Source organism: Volvox carteri (genome assembly GCF_000143455.1).
Source record: "Volvox carteri f. nagariensis unplaced genomic scaffold VOLCAscaffold_46, whole genome shotgun sequence".
Lineage (NCBI taxonomy): Eukaryota > Viridiplantae > Chlorophyta > Chlorophyceae > Chlamydomonadales > Volvocaceae > Volvox > Volvox carteri.
In genome coordinates this window covers 559,152-586,305 of record NW_003307589.1, presented here as the reverse complement: position 1 = coordinate 586,305, position 27,154 = coordinate 559,152, and the positions used below count along the sequence as shown (strand labels likewise).

At 56.6% G+C, this 27,154-nt stretch overlaps 4 protein-coding genes across 4 annotated transcripts in view; 2 read left to right on the top strand and 2 right to left on the bottom strand.

Moving 5' to 3' along the window:
- VOLCADRAFT_121354 (uncharacterized protein) overlaps positions 1–2,777 on the bottom strand; it is a gene marked incomplete at its 5' end in the record, with an annotated part of 7,344 nt that extends 4,567 nt beyond the window's left edge. Inside the window, 5 exons of the mRNA XM_002954796.1 lie at positions 20–246; positions 805–1,029; positions 1,676–1,913; positions 2,034–2,086; positions 2,639–2,777. Of these exons, the coding sequence (XP_002954842.1) occupies positions 20–246; positions 805–1,029; positions 1,676–1,913; positions 2,034–2,086; positions 2,639–2,777 (882 nt within the window). The remainder of the gene's footprint in view (positions 1–19; positions 247–804; positions 1,030–1,675; positions 1,914–2,033; positions 2,087–2,638) is intronic.
- Positions 2,778–3,399: 622 nt separating this feature from the next.
- Positions 3,400–5,915, top strand: VOLCADRAFT_95721 (uncharacterized protein; the record flags this gene model as incomplete). The annotated part of the gene is made up of 3 exons (XM_002954846.1): positions 3,400–3,745; positions 3,854–5,284; positions 5,650–5,915. The coding sequence occupies 3 exons, from the start codon at positions 3,400–3,402 to the stop codon at positions 5,913–5,915; spliced, it is 2,043 nt and encodes a 680-aa protein (XP_002954892.1).
- A 2,081-nt stretch (positions 5,916–7,996) lies between these two features.
- VOLCADRAFT_106562 (uncharacterized protein) lies at positions 7,997–13,330 on the bottom strand. Its single transcript, XM_002954795.1, has 7 exons — positions 12,832–13,330; positions 12,473–12,604; positions 11,248–11,331; positions 10,189–10,270; positions 9,946–10,041; positions 9,464–9,516; positions 7,997–8,988 (listed from the first exon to the last, which is right to left on the bottom strand). The coding sequence occupies exons 1-7, from the start codon at positions 13,289–13,291 to the stop codon at positions 8,750–8,752; spliced, it is 1,146 nt and encodes a 381-aa protein (XP_002954841.1). The 5' UTR covers positions 13,292–13,330; the 3' UTR covers positions 7,997–8,749.
- Positions 13,331–15,770: 2,440 nt separating this feature from the next.
- Positions 15,771–27,154, top strand: part of VOLCADRAFT_118865 (uncharacterized protein) — a gene marked incomplete at both ends in the record, with an annotated part of 16,597 nt that continues 5,213 nt past the window's right edge. Inside the window, 11 exons of the mRNA XM_002954845.1 lie at positions 15,771–16,191; positions 16,252–16,355; positions 17,520–18,657; positions 19,198–19,256; positions 19,935–20,109; positions 20,474–20,641; positions 20,995–21,216; positions 21,842–22,008; positions 25,228–25,480; positions 26,151–26,223; positions 27,005–27,127. Coding sequence (XP_002954891.1) covers positions 15,772–16,191; positions 16,252–16,355; positions 17,520–18,657; positions 19,198–19,256; positions 19,935–20,109; positions 20,474–20,641; positions 20,995–21,216; positions 21,842–22,008; positions 25,228–25,480; positions 26,151–26,223; positions 27,005–27,127 — 2,902 coding nt within the window. The remainder of the gene's footprint in view (positions 16,192–16,251; positions 16,356–17,519; positions 18,658–19,197; positions 19,257–19,934; positions 20,110–20,473; positions 20,642–20,994; positions 21,217–21,841; positions 22,009–25,227; positions 25,481–26,150; positions 26,224–27,004; positions 27,128–27,154) is intronic.

The following is a 27,154-nucleotide window of genomic DNA, read 5'->3' as shown; positions in this document are numbered from 1 at the left end:
CCTGCCCCGCGGGCGCCACCATTCCCATGGACCTCTGGAACTTGGGTGACGGGCTGCTGGCGGAGGATATCGAGGAGGTGCTCAAGGCCAGCAGGCGGGGGGAGTCCACACACTCCTCCTGCCACAACTGGCGGAGGGCGGCCACCGCAGACTCAACCGGCAAGGGGGTGTACGGCGGGTTGCCGGGTGCTGCTGGGCCCCCTGTGGTGCCGTTGTGAGCTGCGGCCACTGCGGCGCTGATGGGCTCTGATGCGGAGTTGGGGGAGATGGGGGATTACCCGGGGGGGGGGCGGCGGGGCAGAGGGCCGTTGGAGGCCGTTTTGGAAGGGGGGGGGTTGAAACTCATTTGATGATGCCCCCTAAGGGTGGGTGAAATGTCGAAGTGGAGAGTGGGGTAGTGGTGGTGGGTTCCTTTGCGGAGAGGGATTGGACGACGCAGAGGACGACGTGAATGACTGGGCAGGTAGGAGTGGAAGTGGGGAGTGGGAGTCTGGGTGCGAAAGTGAATCGAAGTAACTGCCGATGTCCGGTTTTGGCCATCGGGGAGGGGTGAGATTGTTGAAATGGGGGCAGGAAAGTCCTCCTCCAAGCCTTCTTTTTGTTCTACTTCTACCTTCTCTCGTTTTTCCTTCCTTCCCATCGCCATGTTTGAACTTCTGATCACACACACATAGAGCACACCATAGAGCACACATAGAGCACACACACACAAATAGAGCAGCGCACCTCTCCTACCTCGGCTCCAGCTTCCCCAAACCTCTCCCCCTCATTCCCTCTCCCACCGCCCCACCATTCACCACTCACCCGGTTCCAAAGCCCCCCGGGGTCCCCCAGTCGTACACCCCAGCACAAACGCCAGCCGGTCCAGTTCCCGCTCCGAAACCAGAGCACCCGGCTGGGGGGGCCAGGACTCAAGGACCAGCTCCACTGCGGGTTTCAGGTTGCGACGGAGGTAGTCTCCGAAACCACGCATGGCCATGATCTGAGCACGGAGATGCCCCTGGAGTTGCTGACGTAGCAGGCTACGGCCTACAAGGTGTACGATGTGTGTGTTGTGTGTGAAGGGGGGGGAGAGGTACGAGGGGATGAGGTTCCAAAAATCCGGGTGCGCCAATGCAGGAGGTAATCGTAGTAATAGCAGTTATAGCAGCAGTAGTAGACTAGTAGTGGTGATGGTGGTAGCAAGCGAGCGAGATGGCGGCGGCCAATCAATCGGCTCAACTGCCTGTACGCCATCATACCCACTTCACCGCGCTACCTGCATGCGCCCCGGCCCCCTCGTCGCGTCAGAACCGAGCCGGGGGGAACGAGTATCAAATATTCCTCCCGATATGCCTCCCCCCTACACACTCCAACTGTGCTAGTGCTGGAGCTAGCTCTCTCCCGCGCCTCCCAAGCCCATCTGCGCTCCTCTCCCACGCCCAACCCCCAGACCGCTATCCCCCCCTATCCCCGGCTGACCACCCAGCCACAGCGCCCATTCCTCCACAAAAGACATATTCTCTCTCTCTGGCTTCCCTCCGCCTCATCTTCCCCCACTTCCTTCCTTAAGGAAGGAAGTCATTCCCCTTTGCCTTTTGCATCTAACTCGCCTCCCATCTCCGCCTCACTCCTTCCCATTCCTCCGGGCAGCCAATCGCCATTGCCCTTCCACATGTCCCGTCTCGTCTCTCACCTCCCGGCTGCGATCGACGCGTGGGCGACAGCAGCTCCTGTCCCGCTCCGAAACCACCCACCCCTCCCCCCGCCGCCACCGCCGCCGCAAAGCTGGTGCTGTTGGGGTCGGGCCAGTACTCCACCGCATCCGCCCGCTGGGACTCCTTGCAGAAGAGCTGGGCCAGGAGGTACAGGGACAGCTCGTGAAGGTAGATATCCTCCTGGCCGAGCTGCGGTGGTGGCTGGGGCTGGGCTTGCTGCGGTCCGGTTGCGGTGGCGGCTGAGGTGGTGGTTGAGGTGGTGGTAGTGGAAGAGGGAGGAGGCGGGAAGGAGTTGGCAAAGGAGAGCGCCGCGAGGACTTCAGTCAGGACGTCTACTTGGTGGGTGGTCAGCTCCAGGGTTTGTGCCACGTCAGCGGGCGTCACGATGCCTGCGGAGGGGGGAGAGCGGGGCCAAGGCCGTGGCATCGCGCATGGATGAGGGGATGATGGATTCAGAGGTAGATGGGTTTTCCGGGTCCATTCAGGGTCCATAAGCTGTGACGCAGGGAGAAGAAACGGGTTTGGGGATTTGGACTAGGGAAGGGGGGTTGAGGAACAACGGCCAGAGCAGGCTAACTTTGGGAGAAGGCGGGAGATGAGAACGTGGTGTGAAAGAGAGGGGAAGAGAGGAGCCAAGGCAGAAGGGTAGTAGTGGTGGTGATGATGATAAGAGCGGTCAACGGAGAGGGGGCTGTTGGGGGTGCGATGGCAGTCCGCAGTCAACGACGTTTCTTTGGTAATCAGGGCAAAGCGAGGAATCGGCTTGTTTCTGTGGGCAAACACAAACCCATGAATATGTTGGCTTGAGCTATTATAATGCGGGTCCAAATGGCGCAGGGACGAGTACTGCGCAATCTAGCCCGCTGAGCACCATTGTGTGGAATCAGTGCAAATACGTCGTGGTGTTTGAAAACAATGCAGATTGAACCGCGATGACTCACGTTGGCCGTGCCGGCCGGTCTTGCTGCGCGCGAAAAGTTTCCCATGGAAGGACAATAGCGATTGGACGCCGTCCAGTTGGGGACAGAGAGACTGAAGGGGAATACTGCCATACTCCCAAACTTCCCTCCTCGGCTGCATGTTCTCGGTGACGTTGGGGCAGGACAGATTGAACCCTGCAGCTTCCACTCTTAGGTGCCAAGTTGCGCTGCCATTCTTACCACGTGTGGATATTTTTTTATAAGTGTTTAAAGGTGTTGTCCCAATGGTCTGATAAACGAGGCTCCCTTCCTCCGAAAGCGCTAGAGAACTCACAGATCGTTTGAAACTACCTCAGGCTCCTCATGCAGCCTGCAGCTAAAAGTGCATAATTTCTAGAATCATACCGAGTTGTATAAACTTCATTTCGTGAGGCGTACCCCCTATGCCCATCACCATCGCGGTAACCAATGCATTCGCCCATTTAAATAAGAATGCTTGTTGGCCCCAGACATTTCTGACCAAGGGACGTATAGCGCTACATCTTACCCTACGTGTTATGCCATACTTTTAATCTGACTACTTACGGGACACTCTAGTGCTAGCCACGTTTTGAAGCGATACAAATCTGGGGTCTCCGACCTGGTTGACCAGTTCATAATTGACTTCCAGTTAGTAGTTTATTATTTACTACAGCCACCGCCTGTGGTGCATAGCGAGGCGTAAGGCAAAGCGTCAACCTCCGTTGATCCCCTACGCCGAGGCGCAAGCCTAGCTTTGTAACATGGCGTCAGTCTACGAACGAATAACTAACGCACTGTCGTCGCTGGGAAAGCGTCGAGAAAGAGACAATGGTGCTGAAAATGGCGGCCGGAGCTTTTACACAACAGGGGACGGCCACGGCCGCGCTCCCAAGCGCTTCCGGCCCTGGGAGCAGTCCGACCTGCATCGCCGGCTTGAAACATATAAGCCTCTGACATGGTTTTCAAAGCCTGATACAGTTGGACCGGTGCCATGCGCGCTGCGGGGTTGGATAAATGATGCCGTCGACAGCCTTTGCTGCGAGCATTGCAACGCAAAGCTTGTTTACCCGCCAAACGTCTCCTATGACCAACGCCAGGCGGCAGCAGGTGCGCGATTGCGGCTCGCTCTAGCAATTCTCGGGGCCCTTTACCCGCTGCCAGTGACACTCCCTGCTGCCGCTTCCGCTGTGATCGTATTTCCCCTTCTAATCGCAGACCTCTTCTCACCCTCCCTGACCACCAAGCACAACGCCTCGTGCCCCTGGCGCCAAACTCAGTGCAACCCCTCGTTGCTGGCCTACATCCCCAACACCACGAACGACGAGCTGTGCCAGGTCTTCCAAACGCTCCAGGGAAAGCTCCTCAAGGTGGATGTCTTGCCGGAGATCGACGCAATCGCGATTCAGGCTTTACGGGGCGCTGCAGCGCCGTACGGGTCGTACGACGACCTAGTCATGCTGGGAATTGATGGCGGCGCCGTCGGCGGCACCGGCACGCCGACGCCGCGTAAGCGCACGGTGGTTCGCATCACGGACGTGACAGAGGGGTCTGACGGCGGCGCCGCAGCCGCCGCCGGGATGGCGGCGGTCGGGTCGCCCTTGTTCTCGGATGGGGAACAGTTTTCAGCCGGCGGCGGCGCCGCAGCCTCGCCAACTTACATCTTACAGCCGTCAAAAATGACGCCGCAGCAGAAGGCTCGGCTGCTGGCTCTAATGGGCTGGGACATTGACGTGCTACAGCCGGACTCCGCTAGCGGCTCTGGCGCGCTGCCGTACACTCAGTCCGCAGGCTACAGCTTGCAGCATCTAGGCGTCAAGCCCAAGAGCGCCTCGAAGCCCGCAGTTTCGGCGGCGACGGCGGCGACCGCCGCCGCCTCCGACCGTGAGCGCTACCCGATGTCCTCCGTCGTGCTCAAATGCCCGCACTGCAATTGCCGTACAGGGTTGTGGAACTTTGCCGGTCTGCGTCCGGTGCCGACGGGCAGGCTGACGCCGTCGCAGCAGGCCGCAGGCGTAGCGGCGCTGCTCAGCCCCCGTGCCGGCGGCGCGAGCAGCGGCGGCGGGGCTATCAGCGCCGTAGCCGCCTCCGGCGGCATCGGCGGCGGCGCCGATCCACTTAGCATGACCATAGCGGGTGGGCAGTACGGCTTGCACGGCGCTGCTGCGCGAACCCCCGGGCCCTCTTCCTCAACGGCCTTTCGCTTCGGGTCCTCCAGCGCGAGCGAGCCTGTCTTCGGAATTGTAGCCCTGGACGCAGAAGCACAACAGCAGAAACGCAACGGCGGCAGTAGCAGGAGTGGCGGCGGTTTCGGCAGCCCCCTCTGTGGAACGACGCCGCTTGCAGCATCAAAAACATCCGCTGCCGTCGCCGTGACGGGCCGCAAGCGAAAAGCCGAGGAGCAGGTCACCCCTGAGCCCATGGCCGTAGACCCGCCGCGGCCACAGACCCCTGCTGCAGCCACCCCTGGGGGCAGTGGTGTTTCCTGCGGTGACGGGCTGACGGAGCCGAAGCGGCTGCGGCTGGAGAGGTACGGCAACAGCAGCGGCGGCGGCGTAGCGTCGCCGCTGCCGGCTGCTGCCGACACCCAGTTGCGTGAGCTGGACCCCGTGGGCCAGCACAGGAGCTGGTGTCCGTGGATATACACAGGTATGACTCTGAATGAATCAATGAGATATGGTGGTCTTATACACGGATAGATGTTTTGGTTAACTGAATAGCTGATTAACTAAAACACGCAACTCCTGCAGGCGTTCGAAGTTGCTACGCCTGTTGCTAGCAGTAAGCAGAAACTGATGTTGGATTTGCTAAAATAATAACGAATATCAAACAGCGCCCGCGGGCGGGGGCCGCTAATATTTAGTTTTGTTGGAAGTGCAGTTAGCAATGTGTGTATGCACACACGGGTCCAGGTGTTGGAAAAAAAAGAACCTACCCGTAATGGATTATCCTGCCCTCTGCTAAATCATCCTTTCTCCCGCCTTCCTCTCTCTGTACCCTCCCGTCCCCGCCAGGTACACGCGATGCTCCTCATGTGAGTGGCTGGCAGCACATGTTGCGGGTCCTGTCCTCTCAGCAACAACAACAGCAACAAGTGCAGCTAGAGCAGCAACTAGTGTCAGTCGCGGGTGCGGCGCCCGCTCAGAGCGGCGTCGGGGAGGCGGCCCCTTCCACCGCCACTTCCGCAGCGGCAGCGAGCACCAGCACTCCAACGATGGCGATGGCGGCAGACGCCCGCAAGCTCAAGGACAGCGCCCTGGCTGCCATTCGTTCGCTGTAGCTGTTAACATTCGGTCCCATGGATTTGATGATGATGGGGATGAGGAGGATGAGAATGGGGTGACGAGGAGGATGAAATTTGGGGTGGTGATGATGTGGTGGTGGCGGTGCGATCCTGAATGACACGAACAAGATGTGGCCGAATATCTGGCGTGTCCAGGGAGGGTAGGGGAGGGCAGGGTTATACATATAGCTGAACATAGATGGCTGCCGCGCCTATAGATGACATAATGGTAACTGGTTAGTTAGTCGGTTAGTTGGATAAACGAACGAACGGATGCCGTCACAGTGGATGCAACAGAATCACGGCTTCGGCTTGAATTGACAGTTGGGTGGATGGTTGGCGGCTGCTTGCTACCTGCTCTCTGTGAAGTGGGCTCGGGTGAGAATGAATGAGGCAATGATCCATATCCTTCCCGTCGGTGGGGATTGAGTTTTTGATTAAGGATAGTGGTGTGGTGGTGGTGATGTTAAGGGTTGGTAAAAGGGTGGAGTGGGCTCCCGAGGAGTGGGGAAAGATAAGGTCGGGTGAGGAATTGAAATGCGGTTAGTAGCTCCTAACTCTAGGTTGTACAGTGGGAGGAGCGGTTGCGACTTTTTTATTAACCTTTGCTCTGTTGCTGGGAATAAGGATATGGTTCAGAGGAGCCCACCGCACTTGATTTCTCTTATTCTTTTCTTTTCGCTTCTTCATCTACACCTATGACATGATTCTTGTCGTAGGTTGTTGCCGTACACATGAAAGGATGGAAGGGCGTGTCGTGAGGGGGGTTTCACTATCTTGCAGACTGGCTTTGGAACTAACACTCTTTTCTTCCAGTATCAATCACCACCTCTTCTCCCCCCCCCCTCCCCGTCCACTAACGCTTATCTTGTGCCGATGGATTCCAGCAGCGACGAATCTGAACTCTAACGGCTGTGACGAGGACAGCTGTGAAGCAACCTGGTAACTTCGTCACGAAGCCATTCACGGCGAGGCTGCATTGCGTTTGAAGGATAAAGGAAAGCGGTCTTGGCAGAGGCTGCTTTGGAGCTCGTCCGGACGGGCGGACCGGGCTCCTCTTCGGTGGCTTCGGGCTTTTTCTTTCGGGGCATGGGCAACGCCCAGCCCCCAGCTGGGCTCTGTTGTTGTGCCATTTCAAGCGTGTTTGTTTTTGTCTTCCGGCGTTGGCCTTTCGTCTTTGCAGGTTGGTTGGCTGGTTGGCTGCAGTGTGTCATTGTTGGGTACCTCTCTCTCCCCTGCAATATCTCATTATCCGGTTCCGTGCCTAGGAGGAGGAGCTTTCTGTTGGTGAGAGGCCAAATTAATCAGGTTCTGTGGTCAAATGTCATGTCCTCCTTGGCACAGGGTTTCGGAAACTTGGAGGGGGGGAATAGGGGGGGCGGGGAGATGTGTATTTGCGCGTGATTATGGCTGGGTGGATGGAAGGAGGGGGAAATCTGTACAGGGAGTAATTGGTTACTTGCGTAATATGTGGTTAGCCTTCTTTCTAGTAGTAGTAGTAGTAGTAGTAGTAGTAGCCCGAAGCACCAAGTAAGACCGCAATCCTTGGTGGTGCGTAGGCCGTGGTAGACTTCACCGTAGATGAACCCTTCGTCTCGGGAGGTATTGGCGCACACACGATCTTCTACGAGAGATAGCAGCCCCAGCAGCCCCGCGGGCCTAGCCACCAGAGTGGTGCGGATGCGGGTGGGCACCAGTAGCATTGGCCCCCCGGTCGTCTTCCGCAAGGCTTAATCTTGTTCTCTTTGTTTAAATATACACGACATTTACATAGACCGTATATATATGCGAAATGTTAGTCGTACGTCCTCCGGTTTCGGTGGGGTCATATGGGCCGTGTCCTGGTATGTAATATGGCGCGATGGGTATGGTATGGTGTGGTTCCTATGCTTTCTATGCCCCGCAGAATGATATGGTGTTATCTCCGACTTGAAACCGGTCGAGCCTCTGCCCAGGAAGTCGGTTCCTTCATTGGGGTCCATATGTGCTAATTTTAAATTTGGGTCAAAAAATTGTCTGGCATAAATGTGCTACTTTGTGCGCAAGCTGGATGCGGGGAAACTCTAGGGCACAATTTTCAGTAGCTACCTAACACTTATTCATAACGAAAATGATGAAAAAATATATATAGTGTATGTGCTAGTTATTTCCCCAGATATTTTAACCAAGATGGTCACAGGATCCCCGTTGTCGGGTAACACCACCCATTCATCCCCAACCGGACTCCAATGACTCTGGCAGGAGACGGGAGGAGAGCCTCTTCGTTCTTTAGGCGGGCCCCCTCCCCAACCCTAACTTAACAACAAAAGATATCCGCATGTATACATACATAAATACTTACATACATACACCTGACAGTTCAATTCTGTCCAAACAAACTCGCAGCAGGAGCCTCCACTTGAGGTGCACCCGAATGACCCTCTCCTCTCCCACCTACCTACCTACCTACCAACGCCTGCCTCTCTACACACTCACGACTCCATCAGCATTCGCCACCTCGCCCTCGACCAACGGTCAGATGGGAGAAGTGTGTGTGCATGAGCGTGTGTATGTATACATTGGGGGGGTGTCAGGGTGGAGGAGAGAGGTGTCGGTGTGTTTTGTCGTGCTCGGCTTCTACCAGTCCGCTGTCAGTACCGACGGGGCCCCCTCCCAACCACCCTAACCATTTAAACCACCATTACCACAACCACTGCGCGAAGTTGCAGTACTAGCAGCAGCAGCGATAGAAGTAGGAGCAGCAGCGATATAAGTAGGAGCAGCAGCAGAAGAAGAAGAATGAAAGCAGGCGGGGCTGCTGCGAAAAACAAGCTAGCTGACTTGGTCCTCGTTCAGGCAAAGTTGGGCTTGCTGCCGGGCCCACCACCGTCCGCCCCACGCCCTCCGCCTCCCTCCCCACCACCACCGCCGCCACCGTCGCGACCGCTAGACGCAGCCGCCTCTCCGGCCTCTTGCCTCGCCGCCCACAGCTCGTAGATGACCGGCATCACGGACACGGCCACGATGCCGAGCACTACGAGCGTGAAGTTCTTGCGCACAAACGGCAAATTGCCGAAGAAGAACCCGGCACCTGCGCGAGTCGTAATAGAGCTGAGCCACGAAAAGTACCTCAACTACAGACCTTGAAGGTGCCACAACGTGCTGGGTTTCAACAAAGACAAAAGTAGCAATAATGTTGTTAATATTCCAGTGGTAGAAATAATAGCCGTGGTAATAAGCGCAGTGGACTATTTTGACAAGATAATGACAACGGGGAGAGAGGGAGACGCCTGAGGGGGTGAGGGAGAGCCGGAGGCGCTGTGCAGTAGTGGCGATATGGACTACTGCTGGGGGGTGGTGGTTGTGATGGTGGGCGGCCAGAGAGTCGACTATCATCGCAATTTATACCCTCTGTCTCGCTTTCTCTCTCTCTCTCTCTCTGGCCCCCCAGTCCCCCAGTCTCTGCTCACAGCTCGATCAAAGCGACACACAAAGGGCGTTCTCCACAAACGGGGCCTCCGCCTCCCCCTGCACTCTTAACCACCACCCTCAATCAAGACTCTTACCCACGAACAAGAAGGTCCATAGGAGTGCTCCAGCCACATTGTACCAGGCGAACCTGCGCAAACAAACATACACACAAACATACACACAAACATACACAGACACACACAGACAGACACCAGGCATGTCATAACAGAAACCATCTCCCCACTTGCAGCCATATACGGTACGACAGATCAAAACGCTGAGGTCCCGCAAAGACCCCTTCACAGGCACCCTCTCTCTCCACCCATTTAACATACGGCACGTCGCCATTGGCTTCTCCAATGTTGCATTTCGCCACTTCCCCCTTTCCCCCCCCCAAACGAACCCAACCCCCCCCCCCGGGAGGGAGAGGGCGGGGGGAATCACGGAGCGCCATCACGTACGGCACCACTGTACAGCTCCAAGTGCCAAACACCAAAAGGAATGTCCAATGCAATGAATGACCACATACAACATTTTATTATCCTCTCCCCCCTCCTCCGGACGTATTCATACTTACTTGCCGTACGGCATGCTGCCAATACCCGCCACAAAGGGTGCAAAGGTGCGGACGATAGGCACGAAACGCGCCAGGACCACCGTCTTCCCGCCGTACCTGGCAGGGGTGGAAATGTCGTACATGTTTAAGTACGGTGAGGCCTCGGATGGGCGGTCGGCGTCACTCAGTCGTACACACGTGCACAAAACACACACCCACCCACATATGCACAGAGGGGATATGGGGGAGGGGGTCCGTCCTCACTTTTCGTAGAACTTTTCCGTCTTGGCGATGTGCTCCCGACTGACGACTCCTCTAGACACCGCCGCCTGGCCTATCCTGGCACCTGGGGGGTGAGTGGGTGGTCGAGTAGGACGGTCTGTGTATGTATGTTGTTACAGGGTGGTTAACTTCGCCAGCGGCCCCCTTTCCCGGGGCAGTCCCTGCTCTCCCCTGCTAGAGGGGCACCCTAATCCGTCACCCCATCCGACTTCAGAATGTATTCGTTGGGTTCGGCAACTCACCACCAGCATCCAACCAAATCTAGCGGATCAACGGCGCATCAACTTAGTTCCTGGTCAGCTCGCAAGTTGATATTATCACGTCCTACACCGTCCATATGATGGGGGGCCACCTCCCATTTCATCACTCCTCAAACACCCGAGGAGCTGGCAGGCGGATTTGAACCCGGGTCGACTGGGTCGACTGGGAGCAGAAGTCAGGCCTTGTATGTATGTGTCTGTGTATGTATGTGTGTGTGGGGGGGGGCAGAAGAGACTATCGCGCCACGATATGGTGTGGGGTATGCGCAGATGAACTGTTTATGTTGGGGGTTTGCGTAATGCCTGTAAGTAAATTGTTAGCTGGGGGGGTGTGATAAGGGGCTGGGGTGCAAGTTGGCGAGAGTGAGGTAGTGGGCGATATGGAGGCGGTGATGATAGGAAGGTAGGTAGGTGGTTAGTAAAGGATAATGGATGTGTATGCCTGTCTGTCCGTCTGGTCATATCACGGGATCTCTGCTGCAAATCTGCCGATCAGTAATTTCCTAAAGTCCTGATACAACAGCGTCTCTTTTTGCTTTTTTTGTGTGTATGTGTATCTTCTAAAAATAGCGCTTAACCATCATCATCGCATTCTTAAATTTCTGTGCCAAAAGTTGGTGTATGTCTATATAATTAATATACATATCAATCCTGCACACACATGTGGCACAGTACATATCGCCCCAGAAAAGACCGAAAGCCCCAAACCGAACCTGAGCCTGAACAGGCAACAGCCCCTGTCAGCCCCCGGGCTCCCCCTTAGGTACTGGAACCGACTCACCGACCGCGTAATTGACGGCGTCACCGATAATGGCGGCTACGATGAACACCCCGCACAGCACACCGACATCTAACTGCCCCATGCCTGTTTAGGATTGCGGGAGGCGGAACATCGTCAGTGAGCGAGTGAGTGAGCGAGTGAGTGAGTGAGCGAGTGAGTGAGTGAGTGAGCGAGTGAGTGAGTGAGCGAGCGAGTGAGTGAGCGAGCGAGCGAGTGAGTGAGTGAGCGAGCGAGTGAGTGAGTGAGCGAGTGAGTGAGCGAGTGAGTGAGTGAGTGAGCGAGTGAGTGAGGAAACGGAAGAAGCGCGCCAACCAACCAGCACGGAGAGGGGACGAACGGCCGAAGAGAATGTGGTGGGTAGGCGTGTTTGTGTGTTTGTGGGGTGTGTGTGCTGAGGGGTAGAGCTGATCCCCCGGGTCAGTGGGAAGCGAGTGTACGGCAAGTACGGTAACTAATTCTGCGGGCCGTGGCGGCTCAGCTCTTAAAACAACATTAACAACAACAACATTAACAACAACAGACATCCTTGACGCCCTTCTTTTGCAGAGCGATCAACTAGATATAGTCTCAACCTCGCAATCAGAGGCATCAGCTCTTCCGGGGGGTGAGAGACATGCCTTCTTCCGTCGTTACGCAAAATAAAGGAGGCGAATTAAAAAAAACAGTTCGGCCAAGCCTCCCCTGCAGTACAGGCAACCGTGCAAGGGACACATGCACATATCTTAACCGCTGTCTGTTCCTTTCCCTGATTTCCCTTTGCCATTTCCATTTGCCATATCCTGCCGCGCCGTGTCGTGTCGGGCCGTGTCGTGTCGTGTCGGGCCCCATTCCACCCTACTCCTCCCCCTCTCTTGCTCCACACAACCCCCGGGGGTAGGCGGCGCCTTATGAAGCACCGGGTTGCTGAGGGCCTCCTGAGTTCCCCTGTCCGCAAGCAACAAGTTAGCCGCCAGCCACTCCCAAATACTGATCATACCAACTGTCTACGATCAGAGATTTAAGAATATTGTTTTTCTGCCGATTCCTTTGTATTATAGTGCATTGTGCCTGAAGCATTGCTGCATAAAGAACACAATCGCCTCCCCTCCCCTCCCCGCTGCCGACATTTGAATACTGACCATATATCAGTGTGTACCTCCCCCCACACATACAGACACACATACAGACAAGATGCAGACACACGTAAACTCCCCCCCCGTCCTGCTGGATGCCTCGCACCACCCACCCGCAAACGCCCCAGCGGCGAACAATAAGGAGTCTCCGGGCAGGAAGGGCGTAAGCACAAGACCCGTCTCCGCAAACACAATGGCGAACAGCAGGCCGTACACTGACTTGGCGCCGTACTGGGCGATGAGGGCTGTCCGGATGCGGGTGGTTAAGGTGCAAGAGAGAGAGTGCGAGAGAAGGGAAGGGGGAATGTAGGGAAGCTTGGGAAAGCAAATCCATTTGCAGTGGTCCCCGTCAGGAAGACCAAGCACGGGGGGCCTTGCTACAGCACTAGGGATCTGGTGCTGTTGCGGCAGCTTTTTCATGGCGTTGACATATGCGCACTCTATTTTCCGGAACTTGCCACCCGGAACTTGCCAGCAAGATGCTTGTCCAGATGGAGGATGAAGCTTAGCAGCCCAGCCACGGGGTTCCCGCCGGCAGCGCCTGCAGCAACTTCACCCGCAAAGGCTGCACCGGGCAAGGCCGCGGTGAGAAGTGCCGTGGCTGCTACCGTGCAGGCGATGCACGACAAAGCACGCATGGCAGCTGCGACCCGAGCTGCCGCAACAATTCGAGCAGACGAGTTTGCGATTGAAGTATTGTTGCATCCAGATGCGGCGTCATTCTGATGGTGGTCAAGCTGACCGTTTCCATCAGGCGCTGCGTTAGTTAGGAATGACACCAAGGCCGACTTCGAGAGCGATGTGCTAAAGAAAGGCTTCCTAAGGTTTGCTACATTTCTCTGATGAACAAGACAATATGAGCAAGGATCGACTACGTGCCCACGACGTTGGGGCAAGGCTACTCGATGAGCCCGTGCCAACACGCCGTTCATTCCTGTCCCTGAAACAACCTTTTCAACTCCAAATTTACCAGTTTCAAAATGATTGCCACATGCACGTTTCTTAGTAACCTCATGGCTTTGCTGCCTTAAGTACCGTACAGCTCTTACCGGTAGGGGTGTCGGAGCCGAGGAACACGCTGCCAAACACCGCCGCGTTTTCCTCAACTCCTTTCTTATATGCCAATGAACCAATGCTCCATCCATACTATCCTAACGCCCTTTATACTCCGCATCGTGGACCTGAGGATGTGGAACAACGCACGCTATGCAGTCCAAGTAGCCAATTCGAACTGGGGGGAGGGCTGCGAGGAACGGTATGGCGTCGCATGGCTAGCCTGGCTGGTAACCACCAGACAACTGAGCATTACCAGCCCACTAAACCACGAGTGCATGGCGGTTTGACCGCTTAGTCCCCATAAACCCCCCAGAGGAGCACCACGGGACGCTGGTGCAGCTTGCCTCCCTGCATTTTGGGCTTCTTTCAGCACTTTGCAGTTGCCATCCCCCTGCTGCTCCCTATGTTTTACATGCTCCCCAACCGAACAACAAAGGCGCAACTGCTAGCACCGCCGGGACATCATCCAGGGCCCAGCAGGCCCCCAAGCGCCAGCTTTAAGCGCCTCGAGATGATGTGCTCTCTGGCACGGCACAGCTGTCTGATACTATAATTATCCTACTGGCCGCGATCTAAGGCGCCCAGGCGCATCTACAGCGCCCATAGGAATTACACAGGCAGGTGGACAGAGGCTTCCAGTTAGGAGCTTCCCCTGCTATCTGTCCCGTCACTTCATCCGCAAGGTCCGGAAAGTTTGTCCCGCTGCAAAGGAGCTAGGAGGAGTACTGTGGGGTCCCGCGACGAAGAAAATTCCGCCCAGTAATGCAACGCGATAACAGTTCCCCCTTGGGTGACCACACGCGCTCAACCGAGCCCTTGTGCTCGTTAAAGCTTCTTCGCTCGCCCCCGCACTCTCGCCCGCAAAATGCGCGCCCCTGTGCGCAACCCGGCCCACACTCTGGTCCACATCCCTAAGTCCCCGTATAACGCGATTCACGCGCTAATCGTGTCCTCCCCGACACCCTTTGGCTTCTCAGCGCTAAGCCAGAGGCTTGTCCTGCTCATCTTTTTTCCACCCGCAGCAGGAGCCATGGAGCTTAATTAAAGATTTGTGCAGATGAATCCGGAGTAGGTGAATATATTGATCATGTTTCATCTAGCGGGCATGTTGACGAAAAGCGCTTGTAGTATAGTGTAGTACGTCGGCCGTCAACTGCAACCGGAAAAACTATTTGGCATACCCAGTCAACACCCTGGTGGACCCAGTTGGGGAAAAAGTTCCGTTGCCAAGCTCGATAACCTATTGCCTTGCTTTTGCTCATCCATGGATACTACAACCCCATTTCCTTGACTGCATGAAAGACAAGCCTGTAAGGCAACGTGTTCAACTCTCTAATAAAAAAATAGCGAGGGTGATCCTGCAGCTCTTGAATCTCTACTTTTTTCAGACGTGCTATTTCGCGATAGCTTTATCTCCTGCAGCTGGGTTGCAGCTTAGGTGTACTAATATTTTGACTCTTTAATTCATCGACACATTCTTGATATAGCTGGGCGCCCATCAGATTCCAGGTGTGTGATTTTGGCATGTTCTGACTTTTGGTCAACGATGAAGGAGGAACCTGTTTCATGGGACAAATGCGCTTACGTGTCATTTTTTAATTATATAATCCCTTCATGCTGCGTCAAATGGGACTTTCATATTCAGAAGTCGACGGGGGTCGACAACAACAGTCTTAAGTATCCACGTTTCTGCACAAGCTCTAGCATGTAATCAATTGCATATGAGTTTCGAAGAAGAGTCTTGGACGGGTTGACCCTTCATTACCAATGTATGGCGACCGGACTGTTTGTCCCATCCAGGATGCCTCGTGGCAACGATCGCTCGATGCCCTTCCAAGGCACCTAAAGGCCGCTCAAGAGAATATTTATTTTTGCTGCGTCCTGATGCAAGTTCAAGGTTGGACAGATACTCGCATAAAACTGGAGTGAGAGGCGAACCCGGCGCAATGCACGCAACCTAGGGACGTGTGTTCCTATGCCAACTAATTTATATTCTAAAATGGAGAGCCAAGAATTTGTCCGGCAACTACCACAGCTGGAACCTGCTGCTGCTGTCGGAGTGGTTGGCGTTTGGCGCTGCACGGAAATCGTGACAGCCTGTCTAGGATATGACAACTGCGTCACTACGACGCTTGCCGCGCTGGCAACTTCTAGCTACAGCCCTAGCTACTATAACTGTCCAGAAACTGTGACGTCTTTGCTACGCGACGTTGCGCGGAACCAAGCCGCGGAGCGATGCCCGTACAATATCAAAACATCTCAATTACCTGACGGAAACACCCGTCGACAGCCACAGCCACCTCCGCCAACATCGCTCTCATGGGCCCACCAACCACCGCTCACACGCTCCCACAGTCCAACCCCCAACACAGCAGCGGCCGCTTGCGAACCTTGCTCGACTGAGCGACAGCCTGAGCGCCATGGTGAAGCCACAGCTGCTGTACCACAACAACATCCCCCCAGCGGCAGCAACGGCGGCCGGGAACCTGTCTGCACTACCGCGAATCTCACCTATGACAATGCGTCCATAGCGGCATGCTCTTCCAGCCCATCATGCAGCATCAGCACCATTGCCAGCATCAGCAACATCTGCAGCAGTGGCAGCTCCAGCTGCAGCACCTGCCGCTGCGGCGGCAGCGACGTCATCCACCCGCGGCGGCATCAACCCCCGGCGACGTCGTCGCCGCCACGCCAGCAACCTCGCCCCGCTGCGGCAAGATCGCTGTTGCTGCTGCTGCTGGCGGCGGCGGCGGCCTGTACGGCGGCGGCCGCGGCGGTGGGTCCGCCGTACTACCTCAGTCCCCTTGACCCCATGTCCATGTGCCCCACCCTCCAGACGGACGCCTACCTCAACCAGACCTGCACCATGCAGTACCTGGACTCCGCACCACCCTGCACCATCCTGGTGGCGTGTGCCGACTGCATGGGTGGCTCCACACTGTAAGTGTTGAGGGGTGTGAGGGTCTGGAGGTTGGTTGGATGGAGCAGCAGCAGCAGCAGCAGCTTGGGAAAAGGGGGTTAAGACGAGCCACTAGGCGAATGAAGCTGATACCAGAGGTATGCGGATAGATAGCCCTGGAGGAGATAAATGCGGCAAGGAGGAAGGGGGGAAGGCCTGGCCGTGGGCTCGTGGCCGGTGGGCTCCAAGACATCCTTCCTGGTTCCCGGAGCGTCCGTAAAGGCCTCCGGGAGTTGTGTGTGCGTGGGTGGGCGGGTGCATGCATGTGTGCGAGCTGTGAGCCCGGGCACGCGGGCATGTGGGGCCAATGATGTGTGGGGCCAATGATGTGTGGGGCCAATGATGTGTGGGGCCAATGATGTGTGGGGCCAATGATGTGTGGGGCCAATGATGTGTGGGGCCAATGATGTGTGGGGCCAATGATGTGTGGGGCCAATGATGTGTGGGGCCAATGATGTGTGGGGCCAATGATGTGTGGGGCCAATGATGTGTGGGGCCAATGATGTGTGGGGCCAATGATGTGTGGGGCCAATGATGTGTGGGGCCAATGATGTGTGGGGCCAATGATGTGTGGGGCCAATGATGTGTGGGGCCAATGATGTGTGGGGCCAATGATGTAGCGTAGGGACGGGGCATTAGGAGGGGGTCGTCGTCCGGCCCGTGAGGCCCGTGGGGGGGGAAGGACGAACCACGAAGGAGTGAAGCTGGCGTGGGGGGAGCGTGCTGCATTTTGGCTCTCCGGCATCTCATCCCCGGGGGGGCAGGGCAGGGTCGGGTCAGTCCGCTAAGGATGAAGCTGTTCGGGGGGCCATGAGTGAGAAATCTGGGCACCGTACGCTGTGCACGGTGTGATCATTGAGATGGAGAGGAGGAGGAGATAGGAGAAGGAACGGGGCACTACTACCACCACCTTCACCACCATCACCACCATCACCACCTTACCACCTTACCACCACAACGAGCTGCCATCCGAGTCTTCCTTTTGTTTGTTTCCCTAACTAGATCTGTGTGTGTGAGCAGCCGGCTTTCCTTCTTTCCCCTCCCCCCCACCGAAATCCTCCTACCTGCCGCGGCCGGTCCCACACGTCGCGTCTCGCAACCCCCGCCCCTCTTTCCCCCCCCCCTTTCCCCACCATTTGACACAGACCCACATGGACGGTGTACGTGCTACCAGATCGATCCACCACCACCGCCTCCAAAACTCGGATCCTGTGCCCCACCTTCAGCCTAAATGACGACTACATAGCGGAGCTCAAAGTCATCTTCAGGCTGGGGGACACGTGCCCACCGGACACCAGTACCTTGGAGTGCCTGAGCGTGCCTTCGCCGCCGCCGCCGCCCAAGCCGTCGCCACCCAGATCGCCGTCGCCGCCGCCGTCACCGCCGCCGATCTCCAGCCCTCCGCCGCCGCCGCCAAGCCCGACGCCGCCGCCAAGCCCTCCGGTGCCGCCGCTACCTTCACCGCCGCTGCCACGGCCGCCTGCCCCTGGAAACCCGCCGCTGCCGCCAAGCCCCAGCCCGCCGCCGCTGCCGCTGCCGCCGCCTAACCCGCCAAGCCCTCCCCAGCCGCCCCAGCCGCCCCCACCAGTGCCTCCGTTTTTTCCGGGATACCTTTTCAATAACGGGACGGATGCAGTTATACAGCTGCCACCGCCTCTGCAGGCACCACCGCCGATACCTCCGTCCCCGCGCCCGCCGCCGCCACGGCTACCGCCATTGCCGCCACAGCCGCCGCCACCACCGCCGCCACCCCCACCGCCGTCTCCCAGACTGCCGCCACCGCGGATCCCAGCTCAGCCACCACTCGAAGTGTTAAGATACTCTCCGCCGCCGCCGCCGCCATCGCCACCGCCGCCACCGCCGCCGCTGAGCCAGACAAACATCAACCCGGCACCAAGACCGCCGCCGCCACGGCCGCCGCCGCCACCTGCCGTACTGGTGTCGGTGCCTCCAGGATATCAGCTCTCCAGCTATTACGGCGTCGCCTCAAATCCCACAGCGGCGCGGCTCAAAGCAGTCTCAACTAATATTGCCGTACAACTGGGCTTGGAACCGGGCGCGGTGAGCAGCGGGGTGGCCAGCGCGTTCGTCGCGACGGTTTACTCCGTGTACACGTCTCCGGTGAATCTCGCCAGTCGGCACCATCGCCACCATCGCCGGCGGCGGCGTGGTCTCCTCCAGGCCAATACGACATCTAACCCATCCCTGCTGGCCGCCAACGCCTCAATTGCATCGCCGCCGCCGCCGCCGGCCGAATCCCTCCGTCCGCCATCACCAGCACCGGTCAGTTCGACTATAGGTCCCCCGCCGCCAACCAACTCAACTTCCTCTCCACCCCCGCCAACCAACTCGACGCTTCGTCCGCCACCGCCACCGTCACCGCCACCGTCGCCGCCGCCGACCAATTCGACGCTTCGTCCGCCACCGCCAACCAATTCAACTTCCCCCCCACCGCCAACCAACTCAACTTCCTCTCCTCCCCCGCCAACCAACTCGACGCTTCGCCCGCCACCGTCACCGCCACCGTCGCCGCCGCCGACCAATTCGACGCTTCGTCCGCCACCGCCAACCAACTCAACTTCCTCCCCGCCGCCGCCAACCAATTCCACGCTTCATCCGCCGCCGCCAACCAACTCCACACCTCGTCCGCCACCTCCTGCCACATCCGTACGGCCGCCGCCACCCCGGCCGCGGCCGCCACCGCCGCAATTAGTCGGCTTCGCTGGTCCGCCATCGCTCCCGTCGGGTCCATCAACGCCGAGAGCTCCGCCTTCCCCTCCGCCCGCGCCGCCATCACCGCCAGGCTGCCTTTCCTGCACCCAGTCATTGCTACAGGTCCTGCTGCCCAGCATTTGCTCCCAGCTGGATGTGGCGGATTGCAGGTAGGGGTATACAGGATGGATTGATGTGTGGATCGATTGATGTGTGGATCGATTGATGTGTGGATTGATGTGTGTGGATGTACATAGGGTTATTGAAAAATGGGAGACGTCTTGACTCATAACAGCATTGAGAAAAAACGTGTGCAGTTACAGGAGCTGCGGAGGGCTGCGTATATGTGGGCTTAGTCGTGTGGTAGTGGGGTGTTGGGTGGCCGCTCCCTCACACCGGCCTGCCCGGGCTCCCTTCACCCCGCTCCCTCCCCTTTCCCCACTCTCGATATTCCCCTCTCCGGAGGATTTCCGCGAGATCAGCAGCTCCTCAGGCAAACCCATCCCAACCTGACCCCCGCGAACCCGCGAAGTCGTCACACCGCACTCACCAAGTTCATCGGACCTGACACCCTAGCGCCCCCCCTCCCTCCTGTCCTCCCGTCCTCCTGTCCTGCAGCAACATCCTCTCTCACCCTTCCTCCCCACGCTGCGCCGTTTGCTCACTTCCCGGTCTCCGGCTCTCTCTGCCACACGCTCCCGCCCCCGTTGTGCTTCTCTGTCTCTCTCTCTCCCTCTCTCTCTCTCTCTCTCTCTCTCTCTCTTTTTCTCTCTCTCTCACCCCTGTGTGCGCTCTTTCCTTTCCAAAACACACACCACGCACACCACGCACACCACGCACACGTACAGCACCATTCGCATGGCCTGCGTGCGGCCCACCACCGACATCTCCGGCGCCTTCCCAGCGCTCCCCTCCACCGCCACCGGCTACACCGACAACTGCAGCGCCCGCGTAAGCACCGTCTTCTACATCAACGACCTGAGCCAGCAGGCACCACTGGCGCTAAAACTGCTCACCACACAGGTGTGTATGTATGTAATGTATGTATGTACGTATGTATGTATGTGTATGTATTGTTAGGAAGGAGCACGCCCACATGTGTGTGATGAAGAGGGGAATGCCGAGGGGATTGGGGGGTTTGAGGAGGTGAGAGCTGTCAGGAGCTTGAGCATGTGTGTCTGCGTGTGAATGTGCAAATACGTGTGCAAATGCACTTGCACGCGTGTGGTGTTAAGTGCGGCGTCTCATGCCGAGAACACGACATACTGGTGCTATTGCCCATAATACTGCTGCTGCTGCTGATGATGATGATGGTGACGATGATGGTGACGATGGCGGTGCTCCCTCTCTCCGCTCTGTGTGTGTATATATGTGTGTATGTGTGCAGGTGACTGTCCCCGGCTACGAGATTGTGTCCCCGGACAGCACCAGCGAGCTGCCCGTGTCCTCCGCAGTGCTCGTCAACATCACCAACACGGGCACCACCACCCTGACCGTGTCAGATCAGGCGGTGGCTAGGTCCATGGGGTCCACGTTGGGGCTGACGGGAAGCCAGGTGGGCGCGTGTGTATATGTGTATATATGTGTGTTTGCGTGTGTCGGTGCCTGTCTATCAGTCTGTCTGTCCGCTTGTGGGTTATAGGCCTGGGGGTTCTTGGTGTGAAGTGGGTCGAGAAGTATGTGCACTGTGCTCTGTTGTGTTGTGTTGTCTGGGCGGTAATGTGGATTATTAGTTGTTGGTGAGTGCACATTGGTTACGTGCGGGGCGGGTGGGGGGGGAGTACACAGCCGCCCAATTATCATCAAGCCAAGCAGCGCTAATGTTGCTGCCAAGTACACCTCAAAAAATTGCTGCTGCTGCCTCAACCTAATTATACAATACACAGCTCTCATGTGAAATGCGCACAGGTCGTCATCGTCACGGGTGCTGACGGTTTCACCAACGGCGCCAGCAGCTACGTGGTGTCGCAGGTGCCCTCGCCGCCCCCCCCGCCGGGTGCGCTCTGTGAGGACCCCCGGTTGGGCAGTCTGTGCGGTGCGGAGGCGGTGGGGGCCATTGTGGGCATCATCGCGGGAGGCCTCCTGTTGCTGGCGCTGCTAGTGACCCTGGCGTTCTGCCTGATTGGCAGGGTGAGAAGGGCGGGGGAAGGGGGGGAGGGGGGGGAGGGGAGGGGAGGGATGAAGGGGAAGAAGCCGAGCTTGGGTGGGAATGGGAGCTTGGGTGGGTCGTAAGAGTTGATGGGGGGGGGCTGTATGTGGTGTAATTGGGTGTGTGCGCCAGCGCGATATAGCCTGCATGGATGCGGACGTGCTTGATATTTTTGTCACATGGGGCCGAGAGGCGCGAGGGAAATCACGAAACACGCGACCAACCCCGTTGCAGCCGTTCCACTCCCTCTTCTTCCCCTCGAGGGGCCGAGGCGGCTGTAAAGGGGCTGGTCGCGTGCTTTGGGCGTACGTACGTGTCTACGCGTCCCTTTACTCCCATACCCTAGTGAAATAAAATCCTCCTTCGTACCAGAGATATACATGCACTCCCCTCCCACCTGGACCATTTTCAACCCCCCAGCACATCTCCTCGGCTGCTGCTGTTAATACTGATGATCATTTCGATGATAATGACGATGGTGCTAACGCAGACATTTCCCCGCGCGTGCATGTGTGTGTATGTGTGTGTGCATGTGTGTGTATGTGTGCGTGTGCGTGTGCGTGTGCATGTGTGTGTATGTGTGTTACGTTGCCTGCCAACCCGCAGAGCCGTCAGCCGGTTCTGCCGCTGGACGACTACGCCTGGGTGCAGAAGTACGCGCCTGTGACGCCGGGCATGTCGGCCGCTTACGCGCCGCCGGTGTTTCGCGCATCGCCCTACTCCGTCGACTTGAACCAGCCCGCTTACTATTACGGCACCGCCGTCATTCGGGAGTAAGGCAGGAGCGAACCAGTCGTTGCTCGCAGACTGATCCATCCCGTCTGTCTGTTTGTATGTCTGCACCTGATGTCTATTGTGCTGTGTGTGTGCGCTGGGTCTGCATGCAAGCAACGGGCCTGGACGAGGCTAAAGAAAGCAAAAGATAATCACTGCCCAACGCGCGCTTGAGCTGTTGCCACCAAACTTGTGGTTCCTGTCCCTGGGGCCGTGGTGTCCTGCTCGGGCAGGGCAGATAGCGTCAGCTCGGGAAAAGGGGGCATCATGGGCGGGGATGTTAGGCCAATGTTTGAGACAACGGCAACACACACACACACACACACAGACACGCATGTGAGCGAGCCAGTTGCAATGCTGTTAGGGTGCATGGCTCTACCCACCTACAACGACTTGGTGATAATGCTGTGCGATTATTAAGATGCCGTGAGGCAACATTTGAAGGTGGTTGTTACAGTGGGCTTGGGCTTGAAGGGAATGAAGAATCTAATTGGACAGATTGAAGAAAAGCCTGTGTGACTTGAGATTCCACTGGGGGTGGGGAATTGACTTGACGAGGCCCTGGCCTGCCGAACTCGCATGGTTTAGTAATATACCAGCCACACCGTGTTGCGTTGACTCGTGCGAACGAACCGACGACGTGTGCATGGCAACAGTGGGAGATGTTGACCGTTGACCTCTGCCGTACAGTGGTTATAAATTTGTGCACTGCGGTTGACTGTGTGTATATATGACTCTGCTGACCACACATAGGAGAATGCTTTCCCGCACCAGGCGTTTGTGAAATATTCTCATGTGTTTGTGTGTGCCCGATGTTTTTGGAGGCAAGCAAGTGCATGTGTGTCATGCATGTGTGTACTGCGTTTGTGTTATAAATGCCATGTTAGTCGATGTATAGAAGATGTGTGAAGATATGAAACAAAGTGGGCAATTGTTGCCATTGTTACATGGACCTGGGAGGCTCCTGTTCCTCAGATTTCAAACTTCCATCACCTTTCCAAGCTCTGGTACTGCGCCGCGGGACGTCGCTGTTTTCACCATTTCCGGCCAGTTGAGCGACCACCGTCCACTCGTCGTCGTTCCAACCGGCCTGGACAGGGGGGCCAGCTTTTTATTAGCAGCAGCAGCAAGGATGAACCAATAAACATCGGTTCAACCAGCCGATGTTGTTGTTGTTGTTACAAGGTCGTGGGTGCGTTCCCCGTACCTGCAAACCACCCTAATACGAGCCGAGGGCTCAAGGGCCGATGTGCAACACGACCCCGTAGCCGGCACACCCAGCACTAGTTCTGCATATGTAGTCCTCCAAGCAAAAAGAACATGCATTCGTGTGCGAGCAAGCCTAGCTATAAGATCGTTTGGTGTGCTGATATCGGTTATTAACAACGCAGTACGACATGGGATTTACGCAGTACAGCGCACGTGCTTAGGGTAGAAATTCGCAACCACAAGGGGGAGACCCCTGACTCACATACACATGCATTCATGCCGGTCGACTGGGTGCTGAGTCAACACTGTTGACTGGGTAAATCAGTTTGGCTGTGTCCGTATTCTCCGTGAATCTATTTGACTCACGGCCCCACCACCAAACGCGGGTGATTTCCATTTTCTGACAAACATTAAAGTATAGTAAGGGACGACCATTGCCCCCGGGAGATCCCGGGATCGATACCCGTTAGGGTCAAAAGTCCTTCCGATGGTGGAAGGCATTGCGCCCCTAGTAGATGGACGGTGGTGACCTGGGATAAAGTTAACCTGCGAGCCGACCAGGAACGGAGTTGGGCCGCTGTCGACCCGGCAGATTCCGTTGGATGCTGGTGGTGGGTGCGGAACCTGAGCGATCAACTGAGAAGTTGACTAGGGTGACTGGATGAGGGTGCCCCGAAATACCGGGGAAGGCAGGATTTCGCAGGTTAGCTGCCACGGGCGAAGATACACCCCCCTGTTTCACACATCATTAAAGTATGGCCGATTAACCGTTTATGTAAGCTGGAGGAGCTGGAATCGCTGGATTTTGGAAACCGACGTTGCCAACTCTAACGTGTACGCCCACGTAAAATGCCGCAACGGTATTGCTCCCGTGTTGGTCGCAATCCGGCTGTGGTGTACCGGGAAAAGCTGGGGAGGCCGCCCGTCGCGCGTTTCCTAGGTCGTCGTTGCCGCGCGGTTGCGGTATCAATGTATCCCGGGGGAAGGAGGTGCTACAAAGCAGAGAATTAAGTTCCAGCCCTGATGTGATTTTAACGGCATTGTACAAACTCTCTGCATTACTTGCGCGCGGACGTGCGTAGCAGGCTCCAGTTTTATAACCGCTTCCGTACCAACAGTTACATCCCCTAACTGATTCAGGTTACCGTTTTCAACAAATCATACCACCGATTCGATACGGTATAATGGAGAATAAACTTTATGTAAAGAACTGGTTTGGTTGATGCAAATGTGCGTCTCCAGTTCCCCCGAATCCCGTTTCTTACAGTGCCTGTCGTTGCCGTATACCGGATTCTACTATCAAGCGACAGAGAATCATAGCTGTGCTTAATGTGCATATATATTTGCATGTGTGCCCAGACTTTCACGTTGCATTCCTAAGGGCCATCTGTGAGAGTGGCGTATCCTGGTCGAATGCCGGAAGTTCTACAACGAAGCAATTAGAGACGCTTCGCCGCATAAAACATTATTTTGCATCATCAGCGCACTGCATACCTCAGCTTAGATCTCCTTTCTGATTGCGGTGTAGCTGTCGAGTTACCTCGAAGGGAGCTTGGCACTGATACGCAATCGAGCTAAGCAGAATTTTAGTGCAACCAACATTAGCATCGAGGTACATACTTTAGGTGCTCACCTGCTCCGTATTGCTGCACTCTATCATCCGGCGACGAGGGACCCGTTGGGCTGCTCCCATCGGCTCGGTCTTCTACAGTGAGCGCCTTTCCCATCAAAGAAGTTCGCGCTAAGGATGGCTTATCCATCAATGCGGTAGGCGCGGGCTATGGCGTATCACCTGTCCCTTTTCGCGCGTTGGTGGCTTTAGCATGCCGACGTCCTCATTGCTGTGCTCAGTTTTCGCAATACCAACGCTGCCTAACTACGGTTTTCGCTGTCTAAATCTTTCCGAAGGCTTTTTAGGTGGATGTGTCCGTTGGCGCGCATATCCATCGAAACCCTAAAAGTAACGTGAACACGCGTGAACGTTCCTTACTGGACTTTTGCCTTCGCAGGCGCAAAACGTCGCGGTCGTCCAGCGCCACGACGGCACGGCATCGTAAAGTCGCCATACCGATATTAGCAGCTCTCAAGGCGACGGTTAATACCCGGTCCTTGGGACCTGTTGCGGGTGAGCCCAAGACCGCTTTCCAGAAGGGCGGTGAATTCTTCCACAAAGCTGTCGGGGCTTCCTCTTCCTTAATAGCGCCGTTGGTTGAAATTGACATCACGGCCTGCAACAATCCGATCTATTTTGTTAGTATGCGGGTGAGGCCACATATAATTTTAAGCTGGCGGACGTCAGCGCAGCAGGCGCACAGCGTAATGAGCAGGTTTGGGGCCGTACCTGACCTGATCTGCTCTTCCAGCAGATATATAGACCTCGTGAAGTCCGTTGTTCAATACGCTTCTCAACTATTGCTTGAAGGCCTGTAGCAACTCTTTAGCATTTCGTTTTCTTTTCTTTTCTTTTTTCCTTGAGCGTGTGAGCACAAAGACATAATCCTGGCGACGTGCAATGAAAATTTCCCTAAACTTCCATCGCTCTGCACCGCTAAATTTATGATAAATCCTTGTCGCGAAGAACTCTTCTTCTCATCGTCACCTCTCTCCCTCCCTCGCCTCCCTCACTCCCCCCGCCCACCACCCCGTCAAAAGCTTCCTCCACCGGGCTCACCCCTCCCCCCATGATTAACGACATTCCGTGTTCGTGCCAATGCCGTGCAATGCCTTTTCCACAGCGCGCAATCTCCACAGTCCGGGATTGGTTGGTTTGGGGTTGGGCTGGAGGCGGCGGCCGGCGACCAGCGCGGCGCCGGGGGATATTGCCGCCGCCGCCGCCGCCGCCGCCACAGCAGCAGCTGCTGCTGCCGCGTCAGACGGTGGTGCCCTCGACGGCGCCCTGACAGTGCCTGTTCGGCTTGTGGTGCCCTACCAGTCCACCTCTCACGGCCAGCAGCTGGTGCTGGTGGGCGGCTGCGAGGCGCTGGGCAACTGGGACGTTAAGAAAGGTGGGGCGACGTACAGCTGCTGCAGCAGCTGCTGCTGCCAGCCGGCACCTCCCAGAACCAAAACGTTTTATAAACTCAGGGTTTACGCCCACCACGCCTTGATCCCTTAACAATAGCATGACCGTAAACCTTCTAGAAGCTTCTCCTTCCTGGTCCTTCTCCCTTCCGCGCCGCCCTCTACTTCATTGTCATCTTCCCGCTCGCTCTACACCTTTCCTTCTCCCCCGCCATTGGCATATATGCGTGGCATGTATTCTTGAGCATAAAGGAAGTGTTTGAAGCGCACTTGAACTTTCCTTGTTTGTAGACGGCTCTACATTTGATTTCGTACTTAATGCCGTATATTCGTTGTAACTACACGCACGAGGTACAATTTCCCTCCTCTCGCTCCAACCACCGCCTTTCTTTCTCTCACCCTTCCTCTTTCTCGCTCTCTCTCAGCATGTGCGGGTTTTGCTCGGCCGGTTGCGCTGTAATAACAGTGATTGCCTAGCCCGTAATGCGCCAAGTTCAAGATGGTTGCGGTAGCAATATATGACGATGATGAAATGGGGGAGGTTGCAGTTACGGAAAACCGCCAGGACGAGGCAAGCCTATATGGGATAGCGTTACCTACACTACGACCACTACTGCTCTCCTCCGCGCACTGCCCGCCTTTTCCCCCTTCACACGGCCCCCCTCCCCCGTTTCCTTCCCTTGTTTCTGTGATTTGCGGCCCCTCCCCCTTCCCCCCGGTCGATGCCCGAATGGCCCCGGATGGGAACGTGGGCTGGTGCCCCAGGTGTCGAGTTCTCTTGGTGTGAGGGTCACAGCCACACTGCCGAAGTCGAGCTGCCCATCCACTCCCACATACCCTGCAAGCTGGTGGTGGTGGGACATGGCAACCAGGCCTTATGGGAGCCGGGTGCGTGTTTTGCGTGTGTGTGTGGGG